The 24,263-nt window shown below is 36.6% G+C and overlaps 1 protein-coding gene across 2 annotated transcripts in view; it reads right to left on the bottom strand.

Moving 5' to 3' along the window:
• The window catches only part of LOC130217833 (uncharacterized), a 90,860-nt gene that overhangs the window by 16,487 nt on the left and 50,110 nt on the right, over nt 1–24,263 (bottom strand). For both annotated transcript variants that reach the window (XM_056450045.1, XM_056450046.1), the window contains one exon: nt 9,909–10,061. In XM_056450045.1, coding sequence (XP_056306020.1) covers nt 9,909–10,061 — 153 coding nt within the window. The remainder of the gene's footprint in view (nt 1–9,908; nt 10,062–24,263) is intronic.

The raw sequence follows: 24,263 nt of genomic DNA on the forward strand, positions 1-24,263 counted from the left end.
AAATAACAAACAGATGGGGGTATTTACGTACCAATCAAAGCAATCATAATGTTCAAATGTAGTTATTAGAGTATGATCAATTGATGCAATAAATCATTGGCATAGCGCTAATCAGTTTTGAGGTAATTCAGAAAAGGTTGCCATACAGTTTGAAATTGGTGCAGAGATTTTGGTTCTAAGGAGCGTATCCTCTTGAGTGACTTGACACAATTCCACTCTTTGAAACATGGAGGATTGGAAGTTTTCCAGTGTAAAAGTATCCATTTTTGTCTTGTAGATCGATTGTTTTGTTCCGAAACAGGGATTAAAATTGTGACAATGTTTATTTTTGTTCTTGGTGCGGTTCACTTCACACTGTAAAGTTTCTAAACGGACCAAAATAGCTAAAACAAGTCACATGCGAGTAAACTCTTCTCACATTGGTTCCACTGTTTATTTTTCAGAGTTTTGCACAGCTGTCATGCATCCTTATTTTAGTTCATGACAATGAGCAATAAGAGATTATAAGCGAAAAGCTGCGCTTTAATTTTGTATGATGACACCCACAGACATCGTCACCAAATATTAATCAGAGGTAAGTCTTTCTCATACATAGCCGTTGGCTAGAATTATGCATTATCGGCTTTACATTATAGAGAGAAATAACAGATAACCCAAGACTACAGTTCAGTCCATTTTTGAATAAACTGCTCTCGTTAATAGTTCAGCATACTTTCACTTTTGTATTTGACATGAAACGCACATTTACCAGTGGGAATGATGACATCCCACCCTACTCATAATTCTCTCTTCATATAGCCATAATGTATATGCCTATAACATATTCATAATACACTTTGGTATAGCCTGGTTTGTAAGTTCGTTGGATCGTTTTGCTTTCTCACTACAATCGATCCGCTCCAGAGTCTGTTTCAATCGAGCTGAGACCACCTCATTCAGGCAATTGTTTTTATCGCAGATCCGAGCGCGATTGCTGGATTCACATATGCCAAACAAACCGCGCTAACTGGGGAAACGCGCCAAGTTCCGAAACAAAAGTCTAGGTGTGAAAAAACCCTTAGGCCCATCAAAAGGAGACATTGCTGGGATTTTGGAAAAGTGTCTAATGTCTCAGAGTTTCCAAGAATTGCAAGACAATGGTCCGACTTAACCTCCTTTTGAAAAACCTTTAAAAACAACAACAAAAAAAAAAAAATTCCAGAAATGAAAGAGTTAAGAACAAACCAAGGCATGTGGGATAAAGAACCCTCCTTTATTTAAAAATGTTCATATTTATTATCAACTGTGGAGGAAACCGGAGCACCCGGAGGATATCCACGCCAACACGGGGAGAACATGCAAACTCCACACAGAGATGCCAACTGACCCAACTGGGACTCGAACCAGAAAGCTTTTTGCTGTAAGGTGACAGTGCTAACCACAGAGCCACCATGTCTCCCAACATACAGTAAAAATATAAAGCATTCCATCTTTTTAGCACAATAAAGTTCAACGCGGAATACACTAGTCGAGCTGCTCCTGCCTTTACCTTGATTTGCTCGCTGATTTCTTACATTTATAAAGCCGGATTAGTTTACAACATTTAATTGAATCATTTAATTTCAGCTTGTAGCTTAGCAATAAAACAAAAAAACAAAAGGTTACGTTAAATTTGAAATGACGATCTCTGTCAAAGGCATTCGCCCCAACCACCTTCTCGTCATTCTCCTTCTCTTTTCTGATGGAATGACTTTGGGCATCTCAATAAAGTGTAACAATGGTCAGGATGCTTTCATAGAAGACAGCTGTCTATGTAGGCAGCCGTGCAGAGATTTGGGAAAATATCTGGTCATATATCCCCAATCAAATGTCCCATTTGACCGGAGGGTCCAAATTTCAGAGGAGCAAGTAAACAAATATTTATCTTGGGCGTGAGTGTGCATTTGGGAGAGTTTATGCACGCTCATGCACGCATCTTTGAATACCAATACCTTGCCCAAGGCCAGAGCAAGAGCGAGGTTTGACAATTCAACACCCACATGCATATTACCATCAACTAAAAATGGAAGAACATAATGTCCTTGTACCGAAGCGCACCTCTTATTGTGCCAGTCTGAAAAAGCGGTTTACGTTTTCCCAAAAGGGTCTCCTTGACATCTCTAAACTATTCGAATACAATGCAAATGCCTGGCGTGAGTGTTTTTTCAATCCGTACAGTAAGGGTGATCATGAACACAAATCTGTCTCGAGACTTCACTCAGGATAAATATAGCTGCTAATTCCAAAAGGTTTCACACTTATCAAATGGTAGTGTGAATGAGTACCAAGAATTAATCAAGTGATGAGTGTCGAACACAAACACTTCTTATCTTAATTGCATCTTTTTAAAAGAAAGAAAATGTAAAGCAAGGGCTCATGAGAAATCCAGCACGCATGTTTAAGAGCGATGGTTTCGATTGCTCTCCATGTGAAGAGGCCTGTGGAGAATAAGAGCAGATCTATCAAGCTCTCTTGGCCCATTCTTTATGGTAATGCATGTAGACACAAATCCGCTTTGATTTTTTTATCAAAGTTTTTCAAAACATGATATTGATCAATGGTATTTACTTAAGATGACTGGAAAATAGGGTTATAATCGAGTGCAATGATAGTTTAGTTAGGTCAAGTAGGCAATAGACATGTTCAAAAAATGTATATTTATTAACCTATTCATTTATTATTAACTATTTATTTAAAATGATCTGAAACAACAGATTTTTTTCTATTTTAGGGGACAACTTAATTGTTTTATGTTCAATCCACTTAAATATGTAAAAAAAAATAGGATAATCGATTTGTTTTGGGACAACATGAAGGAATTTCTGCATTTTTTACAGTGTGTTGCCATCAGCTAGTGTGATCAGCTGACTATCTGCTCCAATCACTGATATTCTTCTATTAGACCAGGTACATATAGTGACATACAGCTCAGGTAAGTATGATTGCAAGCCTCCCTTAATTTTTATACTTACATTTTTCTCATCAGAATAACAATTTGTCAATAAAAGCATCCTTGGCAAAGAGGGCCTGTCTGAACTTTATTTATGCTTAGTATTAATATGGATTTTTTTTTTGCCATTTTTAACACAAATTAATAACGGTAAATACAAGTGGAAAGAGGGTCTAAATGTACTGAGCTTGTCCACTTTTGACCACTTTAAAAGTGTCAAATTGCATATCGTTTAGATTGTTTTCACAGTGTAGATCAGGGCTTCTCAAAGTCTCACTTCTACGGTAAATCTGAATCATTATCATTGTCAAAGGAAACATTGGTTATTATAACAAAGCTTGATGTTAATAAACATGTGAATACATAAATTAACCCTTTGAAAAATTAAATGCCTTTATCATTTAAAAATATATTAATAACAAGTACAAAAGTTGCAAAATGACAAGTTAGAATTTAAGTTTCACTAACTAATTTCGAGAGGAGCACATGAAATGATTGACTGCAGCAGTCCACTCCTCTACATTCATTAGTTAGCCAATCAGATTAATCCCAACTCACTATAAGTAGCCTTGCTAGAACTACTCTCTTATCTTCCTTTTCCGAAGAAACCCTCCATCCACCCCTTCTCCTCTTTTCCTCCTTTACCACGGGGAGCTCTCGAGAACCACCTGATCTCGTACTCCCCTCACATGCTCTATGGACCAGGCGGGAGCCCTGGGCTCAACTATCTCCGAGCTCAGGGTTCTCTCCCGAGGCAGCATGCCAAACCTGCTAACAGTTGTCAAACAATATCTAAGTGTGAACTCTTGAAACGTCAAAAAAACAACTAGAGGAAGATCAAAAGTAACATCACTGCAATTGTCTATTTTTTTTGTCAATTTTTTGTCTTGTTTTTAGTCCAAATATCTAAAAAAAATCTTTTAAATCAAGACACATTTTATAAACAAGTAAATTTATTGTCTTATTTTCAGAAATAATAATTCAAAATTAAATTTTATTTGACTTAAATCAAGCAAAATAATCTGCCAGTGGGGTAGATAAATTATCTTGTTTTTTGGTGTTAAATAAAACTTTACTTACAGCACTGGATGAAAATTGCAGTCAATCATTTCCTCAAAATTGCCCTGAATTTTCAATTCATATTGAATGATTTTGCAATCACATTATTTGAATTTTTGAATTAGAATTTTTTTTTTGCCCTGAAAATGTACACACTGTATAAACTCACAATTTAAAGTTTATCAATAAAGATTGTCAGGTAAAATTCACAATTCAGCTTTAGTCTCAGAAATGCAAGCCTACAGGATATTAACCCCTAATTGTGTGTATATGACCCGAAACTGTGAGAAATTAACTCATAAATGCAAGAAAAAAAAAAGCCTAAAAGTCAAAACACCATATACTGTCCTGTTAATTTACCTTTAGTTAATAAAATAGTTAAATATGCAGTGCATTGCTTATTTCTGTTTGGTATGCATAATCCTGTCTGTCAAAAAATAACTTTATAATTAAGAATTCATTCATTCATTCTTTTTTTTTAGCTTATTCGCTTTATTTATCAGGGGTCGCTCAACAGAATGAACTGCCAACTTATCCAGCATATGTTTTACGCAGGGAATGCCCTTCCAGCAGTAACCCAGTACTAGGAAAAACCCATACACATTCACACTCATACACTACGGCCAATTTAGCTTAATCAATTCATCTATAGTGCATGTGTTTGGGGGAAACCGGAGCACCCGGAGGAAACCCACGGCAACACGGGGAGAACATGCAAACGCCACACAGAAATGCCAACTGACCCAGCCGGGGCTCAATCCAGAGACCTTCTTGCTGTGAGGTGACAGTGCTAACCACTGAGCCACCACACTGCCTAAGAATTAATTGCACTCAATTAAAATAAAAGATGAACTTAATATGTTAAGTACAATCTATAAATGCAAGTTAAATGTACTTTAATAAGTACGTTTTGGGAGACCCTATTACTTAAATAAACTGAGGGGACAAGTTTACTCAATCAGACGAGTGCAATCAACTTATTAGGGTCTTCAGTGTACTATAATAATTAACGCCATACATCATATAGTGCTCAGCATATATAAGTACACCCCCCACAAACCTCTCATTTAAAGTAATATTTTCTATAGGAAGCTTTACAATATTATATTTGTGCATATACATTAGTTTAGTCAGTACTGAAGCCAAATGTGGAGCTTATCTAACAAAAGAACCTACAATAATGGTTAAAAAATTAGTAACCCAAATTTATATGCTGTAAAAAAATATTAAAGGGTCACAAAACACCAAAACACATTAATTGAGATGTTGACCGTCATATACGTGTCCCATGTTGCTAAAAACACCATTAGGACATATATATTTCACTAAAAAGTGAAAATTGGTTGTTTTTGAGTTCTTTCGAGCAAATTCTCTCTTCTGGTTTGAAAAGAAATTTTGAAGCAGTGTCACGGCGATGAGATCATTGTGTAAATTTCAGCATGGAGACTGGATGTTTGTACTGGCCGGTACAACGTGACGTCTTTGAGTTTTCAGCATTAACTCATGAGAAAGATTTGGTTTAAACCAATCAGCGCACTCTATTGTGAACAACATGCAACTTCATTAATATGCATGATACAACTTAGAAGACTCCTTTTTCCTGTTACAGTGGTCAGAGAGACGTAACGTTGCGTTGCCAACCATAATTAAAACAAATGGAAGAAGAAGAATTGTTCGGAGACATGGGTCGACAGTCTTGCATTTATAAATGTGCCACAACGAAAGTTGTTTCCATTTCCCTGCTATGAGAGCATGTGGACTCACATGTGTGGATTACGGTGGTCTGCTAACACACGACAAAAATATTTTTGTAAGGAACATTTTTTACCCGAGAGCTTTTCGCATCTGAAACCGGATTTGCCACTCGTCTTCTTTTAAAAAAGACGCCGTTCCACACTCTCAGATAATAAAGGTTAGGAAGCTGTCACTGGGGCAGAACCATTTCAAAAGGTACATATTTGTTCTTGAAGGGTCCATAATGGTACCTCAGAGGTACTTTTTAGGTACATTTGGGTACAAATATGCACCTTTTAAGTACCACTGTGGACTATTTGGGTATAAATAAACATCTTTTAAAAAGGTACTGCCCCAGTGACAGCTGCTGTACCTTTATTTCTGAGAGTGTAGTTCGTGTTAATTGCTCTGTCTCTACAGATTTGGTAAGTGTGCGATGTTCTATGTTTACGTTTTTTTCAGATGGAAAAGTTAGTTCATATCGTCGGCAATTCTCTTTCAGTTTTTAAAGACAAACCTTAGTCAAAATGATTTGATTACCAAGTTTACAGCACGTTAATATCACTGCTGCTCTCCGAATGTAAACACCTTAATCAAACTTTCACCATCGTGTAGGATTTTCGCTGCATTTTGTGACAGGATAGTCTATACACACACACGGATGTTTGACGGCTTTATTCTCTGGACCTACCAAGTCTCTACATCTACCAAGAAATGCGGAGGGTTTTATTTTCTCCCATACGGCATGTGGTATCAAATTCCATTTAAACAACACTATTGGAACAGTTCCTCGCATCCAATATCTTGTTTGTCAAGGGGGCATACATGAAATGCTTTGAAATGAAAGAGAAAGTGCCAAACTGCAGTTAAAATTGACAAATTAAGAATGAAACACCCGATATGACATGAAACTCTGGGGGAAATGTGGATAGTGACGCGCTGACGTTAATCGAATTATGTGCTATAACATGTAAAACGAGATCATGAAAGAAACATTCTTAAAACAACTCATGTAAACACCTTAAGCAGATTATTGTCTTTTTCAGTTTAAGGCAAATAATTAAATTACTGATGTTCATGTAAACGTAGTCACTGTCTATCTCCCCTGCGTCTGTGTTTGTGTTGTCGGTGTGAAAATCAGCTGTTGTGCATGTACTGAAACTGCCCTTTTCATGCAAACCCTTCCCTTTTTCGACACTCAAACCTAAACAAAGCTGGACTCACCCACTTTTCTGACTTTATTCAAACTAGAGGCGTGAAAACACCCTGCTGAGACAGGTGGGTTTCATGACCCTTTAAATAAAATTTTAAAAAATAACAAAATCGAGATAAACAAAAAATAGATATAAAATTTTGTTGAAATTTGTAGTTTGTAATTTTTTTGCAATTTTTTCTATGAATTTAAATGTATTATCTTTCCATTTCTAAAGATGTTTTATGACTAAAATGTTATTTTACTAAATATATCTGTTTCAAATGCACCAATATATATTATCCATATTCACTGAGAAATGGATAAAAATATTGATTTTCAAAATGGGGTGTACTCTATGCTGAGCACTGTAACCATAATAAAATTTTTGTAAGTATCCCGTTACATAAAAACAGTGTCTATACTTAAAAGTTTTCTCTAAAAATAAATGCACAAAAATTAAGAGACTTTTTTTTGGCAACGTCATGGTAGGGTGTTCCATCAATCTCCAGTGCTGCCTTGTATCCTGTTTTATTTTAGTGCCCTAGAATAAGTGTTTTTCTTCAGTTTCTATAGAGGACGCTCGGGATGGTGCACTCCGATACCTCATTAGCAAAGGAGGAAATCGTTCAGCTTATTGTGCAGGGGCCCTTAAATCTTGCCACGGAGGAACTTGGTTTCAAGCACCCTGGCTACAAAAATCGATACAAATTACAACCATGTCTCTAATGACTCAGCGAGCTCAGAAAAAAACAGCCATGCTGCGTGGCTAATGAATTGGGCCGCTGCAGCAAGAGTTTGGAAAAGCCAACAACAAAGAGAAACTCAAAGGTACCGCTGTGATGCAAAGTGGATGGAGTCGTACAGACATGTCAAAGCCATAGCAATAAGTATTGGCGAGTATGTCATAATATGATTAAATACATATGCATATGAATACATATCATGCAATAGATCATTACAGAGTGCAACAACAGGGCTCTTCTTGATTTTTAACATTCATTTGGTAAGACAGACTGACAGTGATCACTGTAGTTAAGCACACACGCACGCACGCACGCACGCACGCACACACGCACACAAGCACACACACACTTATTCCTATATCTGAGTGGGGACTCTCATAGACCAGGGGTGTCCAAACTCGGTCCTGGAGGGCCGGTGTCCTGCAGATTTTAGCTCCAACTTGCCTCAACACACCTGCACGGATGTTTCTAGAAAGCCTAGTAAGAGCTTGATTAGCTAGCCCAGGTGTGTCTGATTGGGGTTGGAACTAAACTTTGCAGGACACCGGCCCTCCAGGACCGAGCTTGGACATGCCTGTCATAGATGTAATGAAGTTTCTAGTATACAAACCATATAGTCTATCCCCAATCCCAACCCTAACCCAACCCAGACTTCACAGGACACCATCAACATTTTTATATTCACAAAATACAAAAAATGTTTACCCACAGAGACCTTAATTTCAGTCCCTTCAGTGACACAAGTTCTCATGAGTCTGTGTGCATTAAAGTTTATGTGCCCACTGGGGTATAAAAACAAGTACACACATAGACTTTTACAGCTTTATGGGGACCACCGATTGATTTAATGATTTTTATACTGTACAAGCTGTTTATTATGTCACTTCACAGGAAACAATCAGCTTCTTTAAAGTTTCAAAATTCTTTATTGTGTGTTCTTTATTGTATCATGAGCCATTTTCTCATGGAGACAAAGAAAGGTCACAGTTTACTGGTATTTCTATACTTGTGGGGACATTTGGGCCCCACAATGTAAGAAATGCAAGGCATACACGCATGCCCAAAGCAGCAACCATTCGCTTAGCATTGTGAATAATGTAAATATGAGATAAATATGTTTGAATGACTAATAATTAATATAAAAAATGATAGATTTCATGTTTTCCATCTTTTATTTCATTTGCAACAGCAACGTGAACTTTTATAAAGACATTTTTGGTCATTAACTGCTGAATGAATAATAATGTAAAGACCTCAAAAGCTAAAAAGATTAATGAAACCCACAAACTGCAGATGATGTTGCTTCAAATCCAATATGGTGGGAAATTAAATATGAAAGAAAATTTGGATGACGTGATGGGTTGATTGACAAGTCACGTAACTAAACAACATAACGTCTGTTGATGATTGAAGTCTGTTGAAGTGCAAATAATCTCAGATTGGTTTCTTAAACATGACAGTGAGTTCACTGTACTCAAATGGCCTCCACAGTAACCAGAGCTCAATCAAATAGAGCACCTTTGGGATGTGGTGGAACAGGAGATTAGCATCATGGATGTGAAGTCGACAAATCTGCAGCAACTGCGTGATGCTATCATGTCAATATGGACCAAAATCTCTGAGGAATATTTCCAGTACCTTGTTGAATCTATGCCATTAAGGATAAAGGCAGTTCTGAAGGCAAAAGGGGTCCAACCCGATACTTGTATACCTTTACACTAGTATAGGTGTACCTAATAAAATGGCCAGTGAGTGTATATACTTTTAGCGAGTATCATAGGCGAACTGGGAGCTGTGCATTTATCCAAAACTGAACTAAGAATGTTAACCAGCCCATTAGAATCAAGCATTCAACATTTTATCAGTTTTGAATGATAGTTTACGTGGGAGAAAGTATTTCAGGAGACCTGACCATTTTGTCAGTTTGTCTGTGTGCAAAGCTGTGCTAACAACACATCATGGCCAAAAACAGACGCTGCTACTTGCTAAACACAAGACAATACAACATTTTTAAAAATGTCTCAACCCACTTGGTTGTTACCTGCCCTCAATGCTCATAGCTGATAAAACAGCTGAAGGAGAACACTGGCAGAACAAGAAATAAAAGTGTCAGCTTTTTTTTGCCCTGTATGCCAATAAGCCATTTTATTAGCGCCAGTTCTTCTCGCCAGCCCCCAAAGGTCATTTGCTGGTGCGATGCGGGTCTTACCTTAGTTAAGGATGAGAGGCGAAATCCCTTGGCCCTGTCCTTGCCTGCGTTCTGGTTGAGGTAATTGCCCACAGCCAGCAGGTACTCCAGCACGCTGACAAATGACTCGCAAGCCCACAGCTGCTGGCACATGCGGATCTTCTGGATAATCAGCTGCAAGACAAACACAGAGGCCAGAACATGTCATCTCCAACTAATCGAAGCACAAACTTTTCCCTGCCTCTCACTTAACAGCCATAGGCACTTAAGCGCAGCTGGATTTCTCGGCGGTCTTGTTGACACGGACCGTTCCTGTCAAGTGTGCGTCAGGAAAGCACTGTTATATATTATTTGAAGCCGGAAGGTAAGTTGAACCGGAGGATTGTTATAAGGGGTTCTTATCGGAGTAACAAGTATGAGGTACAATCAACGACTGTCATTCGTCAACAAGCCACTTGAATAAGAGTTATTACAGGAGTGCTTGAAACGTGCTGCAATGAAGCTCTGGCGCTGTAATGATACAGAAAGCGATGTCAATGGACTAGAGATGATGATCGATTGGCTTAATCGTATAATTGACCCTGTTTGCTTCCGTAATGTGTGTTTTTGTGTGTAAGGGGATAAAAGGTGGTTTGTATCAACTATTTATCAGTGGCTTGTTCGGCTATTGGAATAACATTCAGAAGGATAGATAGATGGATGGATGGATGGATGGATGGATGGATGGATGGATGGATGGATGGATGGATGGATGGATGGATGGATGGATGGATGGATGGATGGATGGATGGATGGATGGATGGATGGATGGATAGATGGATAGATAGATAGATACAACGACGACGGACAGATGGATAAAATGATGGATGGACAGACAGACATATATATAGACAAAACAATGGATGGACGACGGACAGACAGACAGACAGACAGACAGACAGACAGACAGACAGACAGACAGACAGACAGATATGTAGATAAAATGACAGAGAGACAAATGAAACGAGGGACGGATGGACAGATAGATAAAACAACCGACGGACAGATAGATAAAATGATGGATGGGCGGACAAACAGACAGGTAGATAGATAAAATGACAGACGGATGGACAGATAGATAGATAAAACGACAGATAGATAGATAGATAACAACAGATGGACGGACGGACAGTTAGATAAAACAATTGATTGACGGACGGATGGACGTCTATCTGTCCATCCCTCCGTCTATCTGTCCATCCGTCTGTCATTTTATCTATCTACCTGTCTGTCCATCTGCCTATCATTTTATCTTTCTATCTATCGGACGGACGGACGGACGGACGGACGGACGGACGGACGGACGGACGGACGGACGGACGGACGGACGGACGGACGGACGGACGGACGGACGGACGGACGGACGGACGGACGGACGGACGGACGGACGGACGGACGGACGGACGGACGGACGGACGGACGGACGGACGGACAGACAGACAGACAGACAGACAGACAGACAGACAGACAGATAGATAGATAGATAGATAGATAGATAGATAGATAGATAGATAGATAGATAGATAGATAGATAAGCCCTATTTACTGATACAGACCTATCATGATGCTTATCATAACTTAACAGTATTAACAAATGCATCAAAAAAGCATCTCCTTTGTGTATTTGCAGCATGATATTCAGTCTAATGAACTGCATTTGTGAACACTAAAGTAACAGTGGATCAGTTTACAGACTGGCTGGTGTAATATTCCCAGAACCACACTGGATTACGTCCAATTAACTCCACCAAATTAAATGCACCCTGTTCATTTAGACTGTCTGATTTTAATTCCTACTAATACCACAAGTAACAACTTTATGCTTCTCTAGGGGGTAAAAAGCCCTTGTAATTTAGCCAAGATAAACAGGTTAGGCTGAAGAGTGTTTGCAAAAAAGGCATTGTGAACCGCTAGCATTAATTATTTTGCGGAATTAGTTATTTTCCAACCCGTCTAACAAGCTGCTTTACTACAAAACCCAAATGGAGCTTTATTTGGTGTCTAGGATCAACAACCAGACCAAGAATGTTTAAATGTGTCAAAGAATGAAAATTAGGATATACATACTGTCTCTGCCATAGCTGAATAATAAGAGTTCAGTACATGTTGTTTCCACATTCTCATGTAAATCCTGTGAATGTAAAATCCTGGTGAAAAACAGGCCAATCAGAACAAAACACCAGCTCAGTCGATCCACAGAGAATAGTTAATGCATTTGATTGGCCACAACAGTCCCTAGTGACATGACATTTTTCCTTTTTATAAGTTAAGTTCCTTTTATAACTTTATAAGTTATACTTACTTTTTATGTGGGACTTATTTTGAAATTGGGAAGCAGGCAGCCATGCATGACCAGTGTTAAGGGTAACGCATTATAAGTTACGTAATAATTAGGGCTGTCAAATGATTAAAAAAATAACTAATTAATCACATCTTTTTTGTAATTAATCACGAAACATAATTAACTTTATTATTCATGATTAATCACGATATGCCATATTTATTACAGAGATAAAAACACAGGCATGTAAGTGCCATTTGAATTTCAAAACAGTCAATGCCAATAGCAAACAAAAATTATTTCCATATTGGATTCAAAGTGGACTACAAACACACACACACACACACACACAAACCAACCACACACACACACACGCACACGCGCGCAGACACAGACAGACAATACGCCCAGTACAGCATACCCAGTGAGCAAGGGATCCCTTCAGATTCATCAACACGCATGATCACGTTCATCAAACTTGCTTAAACTAAGCGTTCTAAAGTATGGCAGTATTTTACAAGCAAGGATTTTGACACAGCAACGTGAAGCAGACACTTTACAAAAATTGCGTTTAGGGGGAAACACTTCAAACTAATGAAACATTTTAGGATGCATGGACTCTACTTAAAGGCAGAGGAATGGGCTGTCTTTGACAGCTTGCGACATCATTGGGCACTTTCACTGAGTACATACACTGAGTATGGACATCAATACTCTGCTTTTATGACTAAGATAATACTGATCAAGAGTCTACCATGTAAGCAGCGATTTTTGATTACCTTAAAGGATCATCCAAGTCCCGAAATGCAGAGGTTTTTCTTTCTGTTCGCCATGCAGCATCAAATTTCATTAAAACAGCACTCTTCCAGCAGTCCTTACTTCATATTTTCATCCTGAATGAAAATATGCTGAATGAGAGTGAACTTCTGAACTGCAGTTAAAGTCTAAAGATTAAAAATGAAACACCCAAAATAGCATGAAACTCTGGAGGAAACACAGGATAGCCTGGTGATGCGACATTAATTATTTTATACTGAAACTTTCCTTCTAAAAGCGCTTCCTTTGTCTTATCCATATTTCTTTGCATGTTAAACACACGTCGGCGACAACAAGAAATAAAAAAAACTGCAACTGCGTTATTTGCGTAAATTTTTTTTACAGGTTAAATATTTCAAATTAATTGCGTGCATTAACGCGCTGATTTTGACAGCCCTAGTAATAATATTACTAATAATATTCAAAGTAACGAGTAATAAACTGCATTACTTTTAAAAAATAAGTAATATTATTTGAGTTACATTTAAAAAAATGTAACGCGAGTTACTTTTGACCTTGCTTAATTGGCTTTTACAGAATATATTGTGGAATAAAAATGACCTTAGTCAGGTTGAATCACACACTCAATGAGAGAGTGTACTGCGAAGGAACAGACAGTCGCACTCATCATCATCATCAGGTCTCCTTTTTCACGGCAGATGAGTCAGTGTACTGTTTTACTAACTGAATCTACTAACTGTTCTACTAACTGATTTATTTCGAGTCAGAAGGGGTATCCGGTATGTTAGTAATTACTGAAGAAGCACAACGTTTCATGACAACTCCGCTCAATTTAATAAACTGGCTCGACCGATTCACTTAAAAGATCCGATTTAAACAAACGATTCATTGGCGAATCACCCATCATCACTACAGTCAAAAACAGAAACAATGGCAGGCCGGAGATTTACATTTTTGCAATGGATTCTTGTTATTTTGAACTCATCGAAGAAAAGACGTGGATTGTTGTTAAGTGTAGATTATATGTAAGTAATAATCTTGACAACTGCAAGAAACGTGACATCAAAAAAAACTAACAAGACTGGATGCGAAGCACTACACTCGCAGCCAACCTCCAGCTATAATTGACATCAATTCACGTTCTCCAGGTAAATCAATTAATTTGACTCAACTAAAAAAAATGGTTATTGCTTTTATTGTAGAGGAGATGTAGCCACTGTCTAACGCTACTGTAGAAGCGACTACGTTTGTAATATAGTACAATGTTTTTCTCTTTTGGGAAACAATTTACACATTTGTTAAGGCCACGTGAAGAAATGTATTCAATGTATAAACTAAAGCTCAAAGATTTCTTTTGATTTGGGGATGTTTTTTATCGTCTTACTGTTCATTTTGTTATTAAACATTTTAAAGGTTTAAAATCAGTTTTTGTGTTAATAAATTATTTCATGTTAGTACTCTTAGGCTTTATTGCAATCTGTATCTCAATGGACAGTAAATTTACTTAACTAATAACACAAAATATACAAAAGTAGCAAACACACTACATACGGTCATTAATCTGTATTTACAGCATGTATAGCTCTGGGCTCAGAAAGTTCTCAAAAAATAATTTTATCCTACATTTTTTAAAGGAAAATGAAGGTGTAGGTGTATAGGTTATATAGGTGGCTGTTAAATACAGAGCTTTTTTATAAAAAAAGATGAAAAACCACCTGCAAGTTCTGAAAGAGATCAAACCTCAGCCAGGTAAGGAAAAGTAACGCAAAAGTAACTCAAAAATAATATAATGCATTACTTTCCATAAAAAGTAACACAAATAGAGTAACTCAATATTGTAATGCACCACAAAGTAACTTTACCCAACACTGTGCATGACCACAGAGTGCTCACAAGTTCATAAGAACACAAAATGCAGGATATACAAATTATAAATGAGTTTACCGCCTCCCCGAACCTTTTGATAGTTTATTGTGTGCATTGTAACATCCGCAGCATATGCTTGTAATGAGGCAACACTAATGAACTTAAGTGTTTCATGCATGTTTATGCATTGTGTCATATCACCATGGGTGCAAACTATGGGAGAGCTAGGAAGAGCTTAGCTCTCCTAATTAAGGCATGGACTCCCCTGAAAACATGATTTGAGAAGGTTTGGGGGGGGTCTCAAAAAATGTGTTATTTTGACATGCGGTTTCAGTATTGTATAATGTGATCATAGATTATTATTTGTAAAAGTGCATTAATTCAATAATATTTGTAAAATATTATTCATGCATGACGACGATTTACACATATTTACAAAAGAGAACTACAGGTTATTCTTGTCATAAGCATCAAGGTGTGGGGGCGCTGAGGAGCAAAGTTCAGTCATGTCAAAGACTGACAGCCAGATGCTTTAATGTGGATGTTGAGACACTGCTTATTCATTTTCTGAAACAAATGACGTGACGTTGTGTTTCGTTTTATTTGCTTTATACAGCAGGTCAATAATATTCTTTTTTTAAACACTGTGACATTGCTTTAAACATGTTGGACAATAAAGCTGAAAGCAGGGTAAACTTAAAACAAACTGAACCCCTTTCAATGGTGTTTTTTTCATTTTCGAATTTGCGATTATGTTTTACTGGAGTGAAAAGTGAGATCCCATGACATTCTACAGCACTATGTAAAATAAAAAAAGCATATGCTGTCCTTAATGCCATCATCTTGCGCTAATAGAGCGAATAGAAAAATTATGACGAGGTTATTTATTTATTTTTCTTGTTAAGTGAAACATATTCGTGTTTGTTGATTTCATATAAATGAATGTATTCCTCTCACAGAAGCACTGCAGGTAAAATTAGACAACGATGTTCTGTTGTTTAGGCTGCTGTTTGTGCATGTAAAAATAAAGCCCTCAAAAGATTTTTTTCAAGGGTCAAAGAAAATTATTGATGGAAAAACAGGCGCTTTTAATCAAGAAAGTAAATCAAATTACTTTGTAATAATAGTTACAATTATATAAATATTTGTTTTCTGTGTATAGATTTTTTTTGTTTATATATTGCTGTTTAAGGTCAGGGATCCTGTGTTTTATATAGCCTACATCACTGTGGCAAGAGACTATTAAGATTAAATCCTCTTAAAATTAACACCTGAATTGGAAAAAATATATATTTAACATTGCCTTTTATGGTAAACTTGAAAAAGAAAAAATATTTGTAATAAAATAAATAAATCAACATTAAACTTGTAATAATAATAATAATATATGATATGTAATAATATAATTAAATGTAATAAATGTATATAATAAAATGTTAAAATAAAGGAGAAGGAGATCGGTTTGATTATACAATGGAAACACCTCACACTACCGGTGCTAAATCATTTGCCGTCAGTACGCAGAGGAGGGATCTGCTCTCAGGCTGCAGGTGGGAGAGACTGCTGTACGAGGACTGGGCTGCCTGTCAGTGCTCTGAGGCAGGGGAGGAGCCGACGGCATCACCCGCAGCTCGTTGAGAAGAGTAGGGACGGTACAGTTTGGACACATGATAGTCTATAAAAATCTCCAGTAGTACACAAAAAAGTTGCTAGATTTGTCGCTAGTTGCTTTTTTTGAAAATTTGTTGCTGAGTGAGTCTGAAAAGTCGCTAAATATAGCGATAAAGTCACTAAGTTGGCAACACTCCTTTCTTCCTTCATTCATTCACATCTGCAGCTGACGTCAAAACAGCAGAAGCTGTTACTAATTCACCAACCTCACTTTAGAGCTAGTACTTGAATGATTCTCTAGCGTAATGTCTGAAGTAATGACAAAACAGGTGATTTTGCTGACATTTTAAGATTATAAGGCTGAACGACATGAAATGCCATCAGTCTACAGAGATATCTCCCAGTATTTCTCTGTTGCAGGAAGATCACAATATTACTATGGTATAAACACAGCACTACGACATACAAAGAAGAGACTTCGAAAGTCATTTACCTTATTAATAATGATTTGATCAGCTGTAGTTTGAAATTACGCTGTTTTTCTCTTAGGGCTTATTATGCTCCTCTGTCGCCATCTTGTGGATGAACATCGTCAACAGAGCCAAAATGGCCAAGATTAACAGTTCAGGCTGAAACAATTCTGCAAAAGGCATTCTGAACCACTAGTATTACCTTCCTAAATTAGTTTATTTTCCAACCAATCTAACAAGCCGCTGTACCAAACCCCAGAGTAAATGCAACAACGCAGCTTGCTTTGACATGCAGGATCATCAAGCAGACCATATACTCATCTGTTTCCATCGTAACCTATCGTGCTTCATTCCTACCTGGCGGATTCATACCCTTAAACACTAATTTAACCAAAGCTAAAAGCGAATCTAATCAAGTCCCGCTGGGAATAAACTTCAGCTAAGCGTCTTTCCAACTCTCCAAATGTGTGATCTTCTTGCATTTTTGATTCTGGTTTTCTCAAAAACTCCTGCCTCTCGGAGCATCGCACGCTCTCTGTTTACTAAAAGCTCACCACGCCACAAGGAGTTAGCATTCCTCCAACCGCTCTGAAACAAAGCACAAACACACCCAGAGAGCTCTTCGATATTCCCCGCTCTAAGCCAGACCAATTTTCCACCCTAGCACACAGGCTGTCAGATGGTGGGCAAATCCGCCTTAATGTTACAGGTTTAAAAAGTCAACCATGTCAGACAATCCTATGGATTTAATGGCAGTGTTGAAAACAGAACCCAGGGTACTTGTTTTGGGAGCTCTTAACAGTAGAAGACCTCTTCGTGAGGTCAAAACCAAGTTATGCTATGATATTTTCAAACACAAATAGAACTGACCTTGAAGGGATAGTTCACAAAAACTTGACCATTCAACCTCATTTATCTTTAGGCCTTATAAGCCATCATGGTTCAGAGCCAAAGCAAGGCCATATGCTCCTTATTTCAGTCACTCATAGTCAGTAAACGACAATTTGTTTTTGGTCTGGGTTTGTTAGAAATTTAAGTTGAAAGAAGGTTTGGTCATTGCCTAACAATTTTTATTATAAACATGTTTATAATTTAATACAGGTTTTTACATTATAGTAAAAATACTGAATATTTCAATTCAATTCATCTATATTTCTATAGCGCTTTTACGATTGTGTCGAAGCAGCCCCTGCAGGCACAGGATGCCAACATGATGTCATATTGATGTTGTACCCCAACCCCTAATCGTGGGGATGCTGGATTTTGTTTGGAAAAGAAAATCGGGTTGGCGTCAGAACTCAACATCAGGCCAACGTCAAAACCTAAAATCAACCAAATATCAACATCTAATCATGTTAAACCTTGACATTGTATGGACGTTACCACTATGACATCTGTCAGACATTGGATTTTGGTCACTTTCCAACACAACCTAAAATCAACCAAATATGAATGTTATTTGACATCGTTATTGGACATCAAAATAACATTGTCCTTAGACGCTGGTTAGACAGAATTTTGGTCACCTGACGTCATGACCTAAATCTAACCTAATATTACTGTCTTATGATGTTGTATGCCTGCTGGGGCTTAACATAGATGTTTTAGTAGATTGAAACTGTCAGTTCAGTTTTCAGAGTTTAAGTTCAATTTAGTTAAGTTATATATATATATTCAGTTAAGTTACACATCGCGAGCGAGGCACTCGCAGCTTCCAGGTACACCTTAAGGCAACCCGCTGCAGAGCATCTTTGAGTTGACAACTTTTAACCCAAGTACTGCACTTGACTCGATTTAAGTTGAGTAAACTTTTTTTTACAGTGTTGTTGAAAACATCTCAACCTTTTCAGAATGCTGCAAGTGCACAGCGAGTCATGTGACTATAACTAGGCACACACTGAATCTGCACACGCAGAAATCTGCAGATTTTTAGCCCATTATTGAGTATTTATTTACTTGTGTAAATGTGTGTACATTTATATTTGTTTAGTTTTTTAATTCATTTCAGTAATAATATTGACTAATATGAAAATGCTCATATGATTTATTTACTTATTTATTTATTTATTTAGTTTGTAAAGTATTTTCTGTCTTTTAGTAGATATATTATATGAGAGATGTGCTTTGTTTACCAAATAAGTGGATCTAGATGGATTTGCATTGAAAACATTAATAAAAGTTAAAAAGCTATTTTTTTTTATTTCATGAATTAAGTTTTCGGTTACGATACTGCCAAAATAATTCAGCAAAAATACGCAGATTTTTTTACAAAAAGAAATTGCAAAAAATGTACGCAGATTTTGTCTTGTCCTAACTATAACCAACCAATCAGCTTGGTACTTTGTTTGGAATATACACATTTTAGTAATAATGATAGACTAATTACCTCAGACAAATGCAGCACACACAAATGCTACAGTTCTTTTTAACCTCTAAATAAATAAATAAATAAAACTTGCATCAGAGCTGCAGCAATTGTTTATCAGTTTGTCGTACTCTTAGAAAACAGTGCAAGCTCACAAATTGGTGAAGGAATCGACTCACTTTGCACTTTCCATGTGCTTTTAGACGCAAAATGTGAACAGCCCTTAAAGCATTATGACACAAGAAATTGCAATGATTGTAGCTATAATAAAGAGTAAATATATTTAATTTATTCAGTCACATAAAAGTTACTATGGAGGTCAATGAGTGCCAGAAACAAGCATTCTTCAAATTATCTTCTTTTGTGTTCAACAGAAGGAAAAATCTTAAACAGGTTCTGAGCAAGTTTAGAGTGAGTAAATAATACTAGAGTTATCATTTTTGGGTGAATTATCCCTTTAAAACCTATGTAGCTGCATGGGCCCTTCAAGGGAAATTCCATATGAATGTCGACTTTCAGACATACTGTTTACATTCTCACCACCAACACACATTTGTCAAAGTGTGAATGACTGAAAAAAAGACTTGAGCTTCCCGCATCTTGGATGACAGTCGATGACACTACAGAGCACAGCAAGGAGGACAGAACAGCAAGATCGGCTAAAAAAGCTGTCAATCCCCCGAGGTAAAAAACGTAAGCCTTTCCCTGACACCCGAATGCTGAGTCAAGCCTATTTTGATGCTGTATAACACCCATAACCTCTGGAAAATTCTCAGACATGTCCATGACCCTGACCTCCACACTTACTGACTTAAACCTCAAGCCCTCAAATGATATATAATCATCTGTCCTCACAGAAAAGCTCTTGTGGATGAACGCCCCTTTTCTGTGTTCCTTTAACCTCTTAAGGCTTAAGGTGTTTTTTATATGCATTTTTATTTCTCTTTGCTTTTTGGGCTTATTAAAACCTAATTAGAATAAAAACCTAAGTATCATCTTTTGATATGATGTACTTTTAGAGAAAAATGATGTCCATATATGTGGACTCGTGGTCTGAATTTACGTAAAACACTTTTTCCTGATTTGTTTGTTTGCTTTGACTCTCAGAGAGTAAAAACAACATTTTTTAAACAGTTAAAAATAGTGTTTGAGATGTTTCATATGCTGCAAAATAGTTGCAGGATGACACTGTATGTCTGTAACAAAGTATAAAACATTCAAAGTATTTTAAATAGCCACTTAAGAGCTAAACTTTTCTGTCTACGTACAATATGTGGACACTCAAGCCCTAGGAGGTTATAACACAGCTTTTTTATTAGTGGGATTTTGAGGCATCAATATATTAATAAAACTAGGTTATAATGGTATTAAAGCTGATGTATGTAAGTTTTTGACTCTTCTAAAGCATAAAAACAGCATAATATGTTTGTATGTATTTAAGAAACATGCTAAGTGAGCATTCTTGCTTATCTGAAAAACAATGCTGAAGTCAGTTATTCTGCTTTGAAAATGTGCATTACGTGTCAGAACAGCTGTGTTTGTTGTGGTTCCTTTAACCCCCCCAATGCCAGTTTAGCCAATTATATTTCAGCACCCCGGGTTGCCTTGGTGGAAAACAGCTTATTTGATTCATTCAGTTGTGAAGGCTCTGAAAGCATGTGCCCGTGACTGAAATGCGACCTCCGCTGGACAGTAGCAGCCTCCGAAATGAGTTCCACATGAGGTTATTAACAAGCATATTATATAAATATTATAAACACAAACATTAGGAGAGAAGGTTACATTGTAACCCTGTGTCTGAACAACATGCTACATGACGTGATAAGCAATTAGGCTGTTCACCAGATAAAACTCGACAGAAATTAATATACAGCCATTCAGAAGCACAGAATATGCACTTACTGCACTCCAATGAAATGGTTAGATTTATTTTCTAATTAATACATATTAAACCTCTTTGGCATTATTAAATTTAGATGTTGAATGACTGATATGTTTTGGCTTTGAGTCACAGGTCTAAAGTTCAGTTTCAAACTGTTTATTTTATTTTCAATATCTGAGGTGAACTATCTGCTGCTGCTTTCAGTAGAATGGCAAAAAATGCCATGTCACGTAAAATGGCATTCAACCTGAATAACACTGAATAAAGCACATGAAGTGTACCTGAGGTGATCATTGTCAGTTTTCTGTTGCTCAGCTGCAAGAAATAGAAGCCGTTTCTAAATTAGAAATTTCTGGTGTTAGTTAGGACAAAACTTCTTTAAATATGGAAAATATTTCTTCTATGACATGCTATTGCTTTTATTTAGAACACAATTTAAATCAGCCTTTGTTTGTGTTGCCAATCTGGCAACCTGCTCTTGAGTGTTTTAAACCATGAGTGCATTACCTAGTTCAACCACTGGGTGTCAAACTTACATACTGCACCTTTAAGGGGAAAGCTTACACAACAAATGTAGCATTTATTTACTCACGCACAGGCTGTGCAAGGTTTAGATGACTTCTTTCCTAAAGGTAATAATTCTGTAAACAATGAGGAGTTTTATTGAACAGACCTAATGTGCCTGTGTATGTTTTCATTGACTCTCAAAGTATCGGAAACCGTTCACTTGTATCATACAGTAAAAATCTACAAAAATACAACTTTAATTACTTGCTATCCTTCGGCTCCTTGATTTATCATGGGTCACCACAGCGAAATGAATCACCACAAAATGAATTAAAAAAAGGAAGAAAAAAAAAAGTCACCTGTTTAATCTGATGGTCTAAAGCAGAATAAGCTAAAAGCCAGTTAATTATTTGGGTGAACTATTTCTTTAACATAAAATCTTTTTTTATTTTTATCTTTTGCATAATTGCATTATTCATTATTCATTCATTTTCCTTTGCCTTAGTCTCTATTTCAGAGGTCGCCACAACAGAATGAATTGCCAAATATTTCATATGTTTTACGCAGCAGATACCCTTCCAGTCACAGCCCAGTACTAGGAAACACCCATACACACAACGGAAACCTTTTTTATCCATTATTATCACTCTATTATTGCTTTAATGCTCTTTTTTATGGCAATTAAAAACTTTTTAATTGTCCTTTTTCATTACTTCATCGATTCTTAACATTGTTTATATTATTGTAAGAGTTAGTAATATTATTGTATTACTAACAAAAATACGACGAGTTATACTTATAAAGTCAGTCAAAATTAAAGACAATAAATATTGTAAATAAGAACGCAAATACTACCATGTATGCATAAGCATGTTTATAATTCAATGTTTTTACATTACGGTAATGATATTTTATTTATATATTTTTTAAAATCAGAAGCTAATTAAACTACAACCATTAATCAATCAAATTACATATATATATATATATATATATATATATATATATATATATATATGTGTGTAATATACAGAATTGAATTAAAATAATATAATATATATTTCAGCTATTTATTTACCTTTTAAAAATCAGATTTTAATTTGGGTTAACCACAATTTTAGCACTTTCATGTACTATCAATTAATTAAAAGCATACAGTTGAAAACATAACTATATATAGAAAATAAAACAACAAAAAATATATAACTATATTTTAGCTATTAATAAAACTACAAAAGTATTTTAATGTTGAAACAACAACAATAATAATGATATAATAAAACAGTGTTAATTGTTTTTATAATGTTAAATTAAAACTAAATTCATAACAAAAATAAAACACCACATAAAAAAATACTTCAATAAATAGCAGCATCTCCCAGATCTAAATCCAATTTTTAACTTTCACCTTTTGATTTTCAAGCCAAACTCACTAAAACTCAAAACAGAACAAGTTTCAGAAATGTCCTCAAACCCAAATGCAACACTAGTATATCCTCATCTTCTTTTACCACAAAACAAATCTCCTGAGGACAAAACGTCACGTCTCAACATCCCTTTAAAACACTGCATTTGTTCATTAGAGGGATTTCGGAGCCCAGAGTGAACTTAACATCAGACAGAAATGTATTTAATGGTGCAGAATAGAACAGCCAGGTGGGTATAAAGTGACTCAAATAAAAACTAACTTTTGAGATGCATCAGTAATACAAGAGGGATTTCAGCCTCTTTCTTCTTTTATTTTTTTGTGCTCACAGGTAAGAAAAAAGGCTTCAGAGTGCTCTTCTGGTGCCCGGCTCTCTAACTAATAAATGACTTGCAGGAAATTTGCCATTAGAAACTCCTTCAGCCCAGTCTAAGTGCCGATTCGTTGCGAACAGAACCCCTGTGTATTAACGCATGATTCTTTTTTTTTTTTTTTCACCTCAAGTCCATTTCATTTATTTTTTTCTGAGCGCCTGCTGTCTGCCAAGATTATCTTTTACATTAGTAAATGAGCTTTTTATTCGTTCTCTTTGCGTTTTCCTGCTCTCGGTTCAGCCGCAGGCCTCAGGAATCACTTTTTGCAGAGCTTCGATACAGATTTTCTTCAGGCTAACTGTAAGTGTTGAGTTCAAGAGATACTGTTTTTTTCCACACAAACAAACTTTCATTTTTATTCTTCCCTCAATCATAATCATCAGTGCAGAATGGTGCTGAATGCACAGCAAACACCCACAAAATGCAAAAAAATTATTAGCCCACCAGCATACTTTCTGGTTAAGCTGAAAATCAGAAAATGACCCGGTTCCATATTTCCCCATCAAGAAGTGTTACAAATTTGATATAACGTCTAGACCAGGGGTGTCTAAATTGGTAGTTGGCGGTAGATAGATAGATGCATGGATGGATGGATGGATGGATGGATGGATAGAAAGCAACTGGATGGATGGATGGATGGATGGATGGATGGATGGATGGATGGATGGATGGATGGATGGATGGATGGATGGATGAAACAAAACTAGATGGATGGATGGATGGATGGATGGATGGATGGATGGATGGATAGATAGATAGATAGATAGATAGATAGATA

This window comes from Danio aesculapii, chromosome 23 (assembly GCF_903798145.1).
Source record: "Danio aesculapii chromosome 23, fDanAes4.1, whole genome shotgun sequence".
In the NCBI taxonomy this organism is placed as follows: domain Eukaryota; kingdom Metazoa; phylum Chordata; class Actinopteri; order Cypriniformes; family Danionidae; genus Danio; species Danio aesculapii.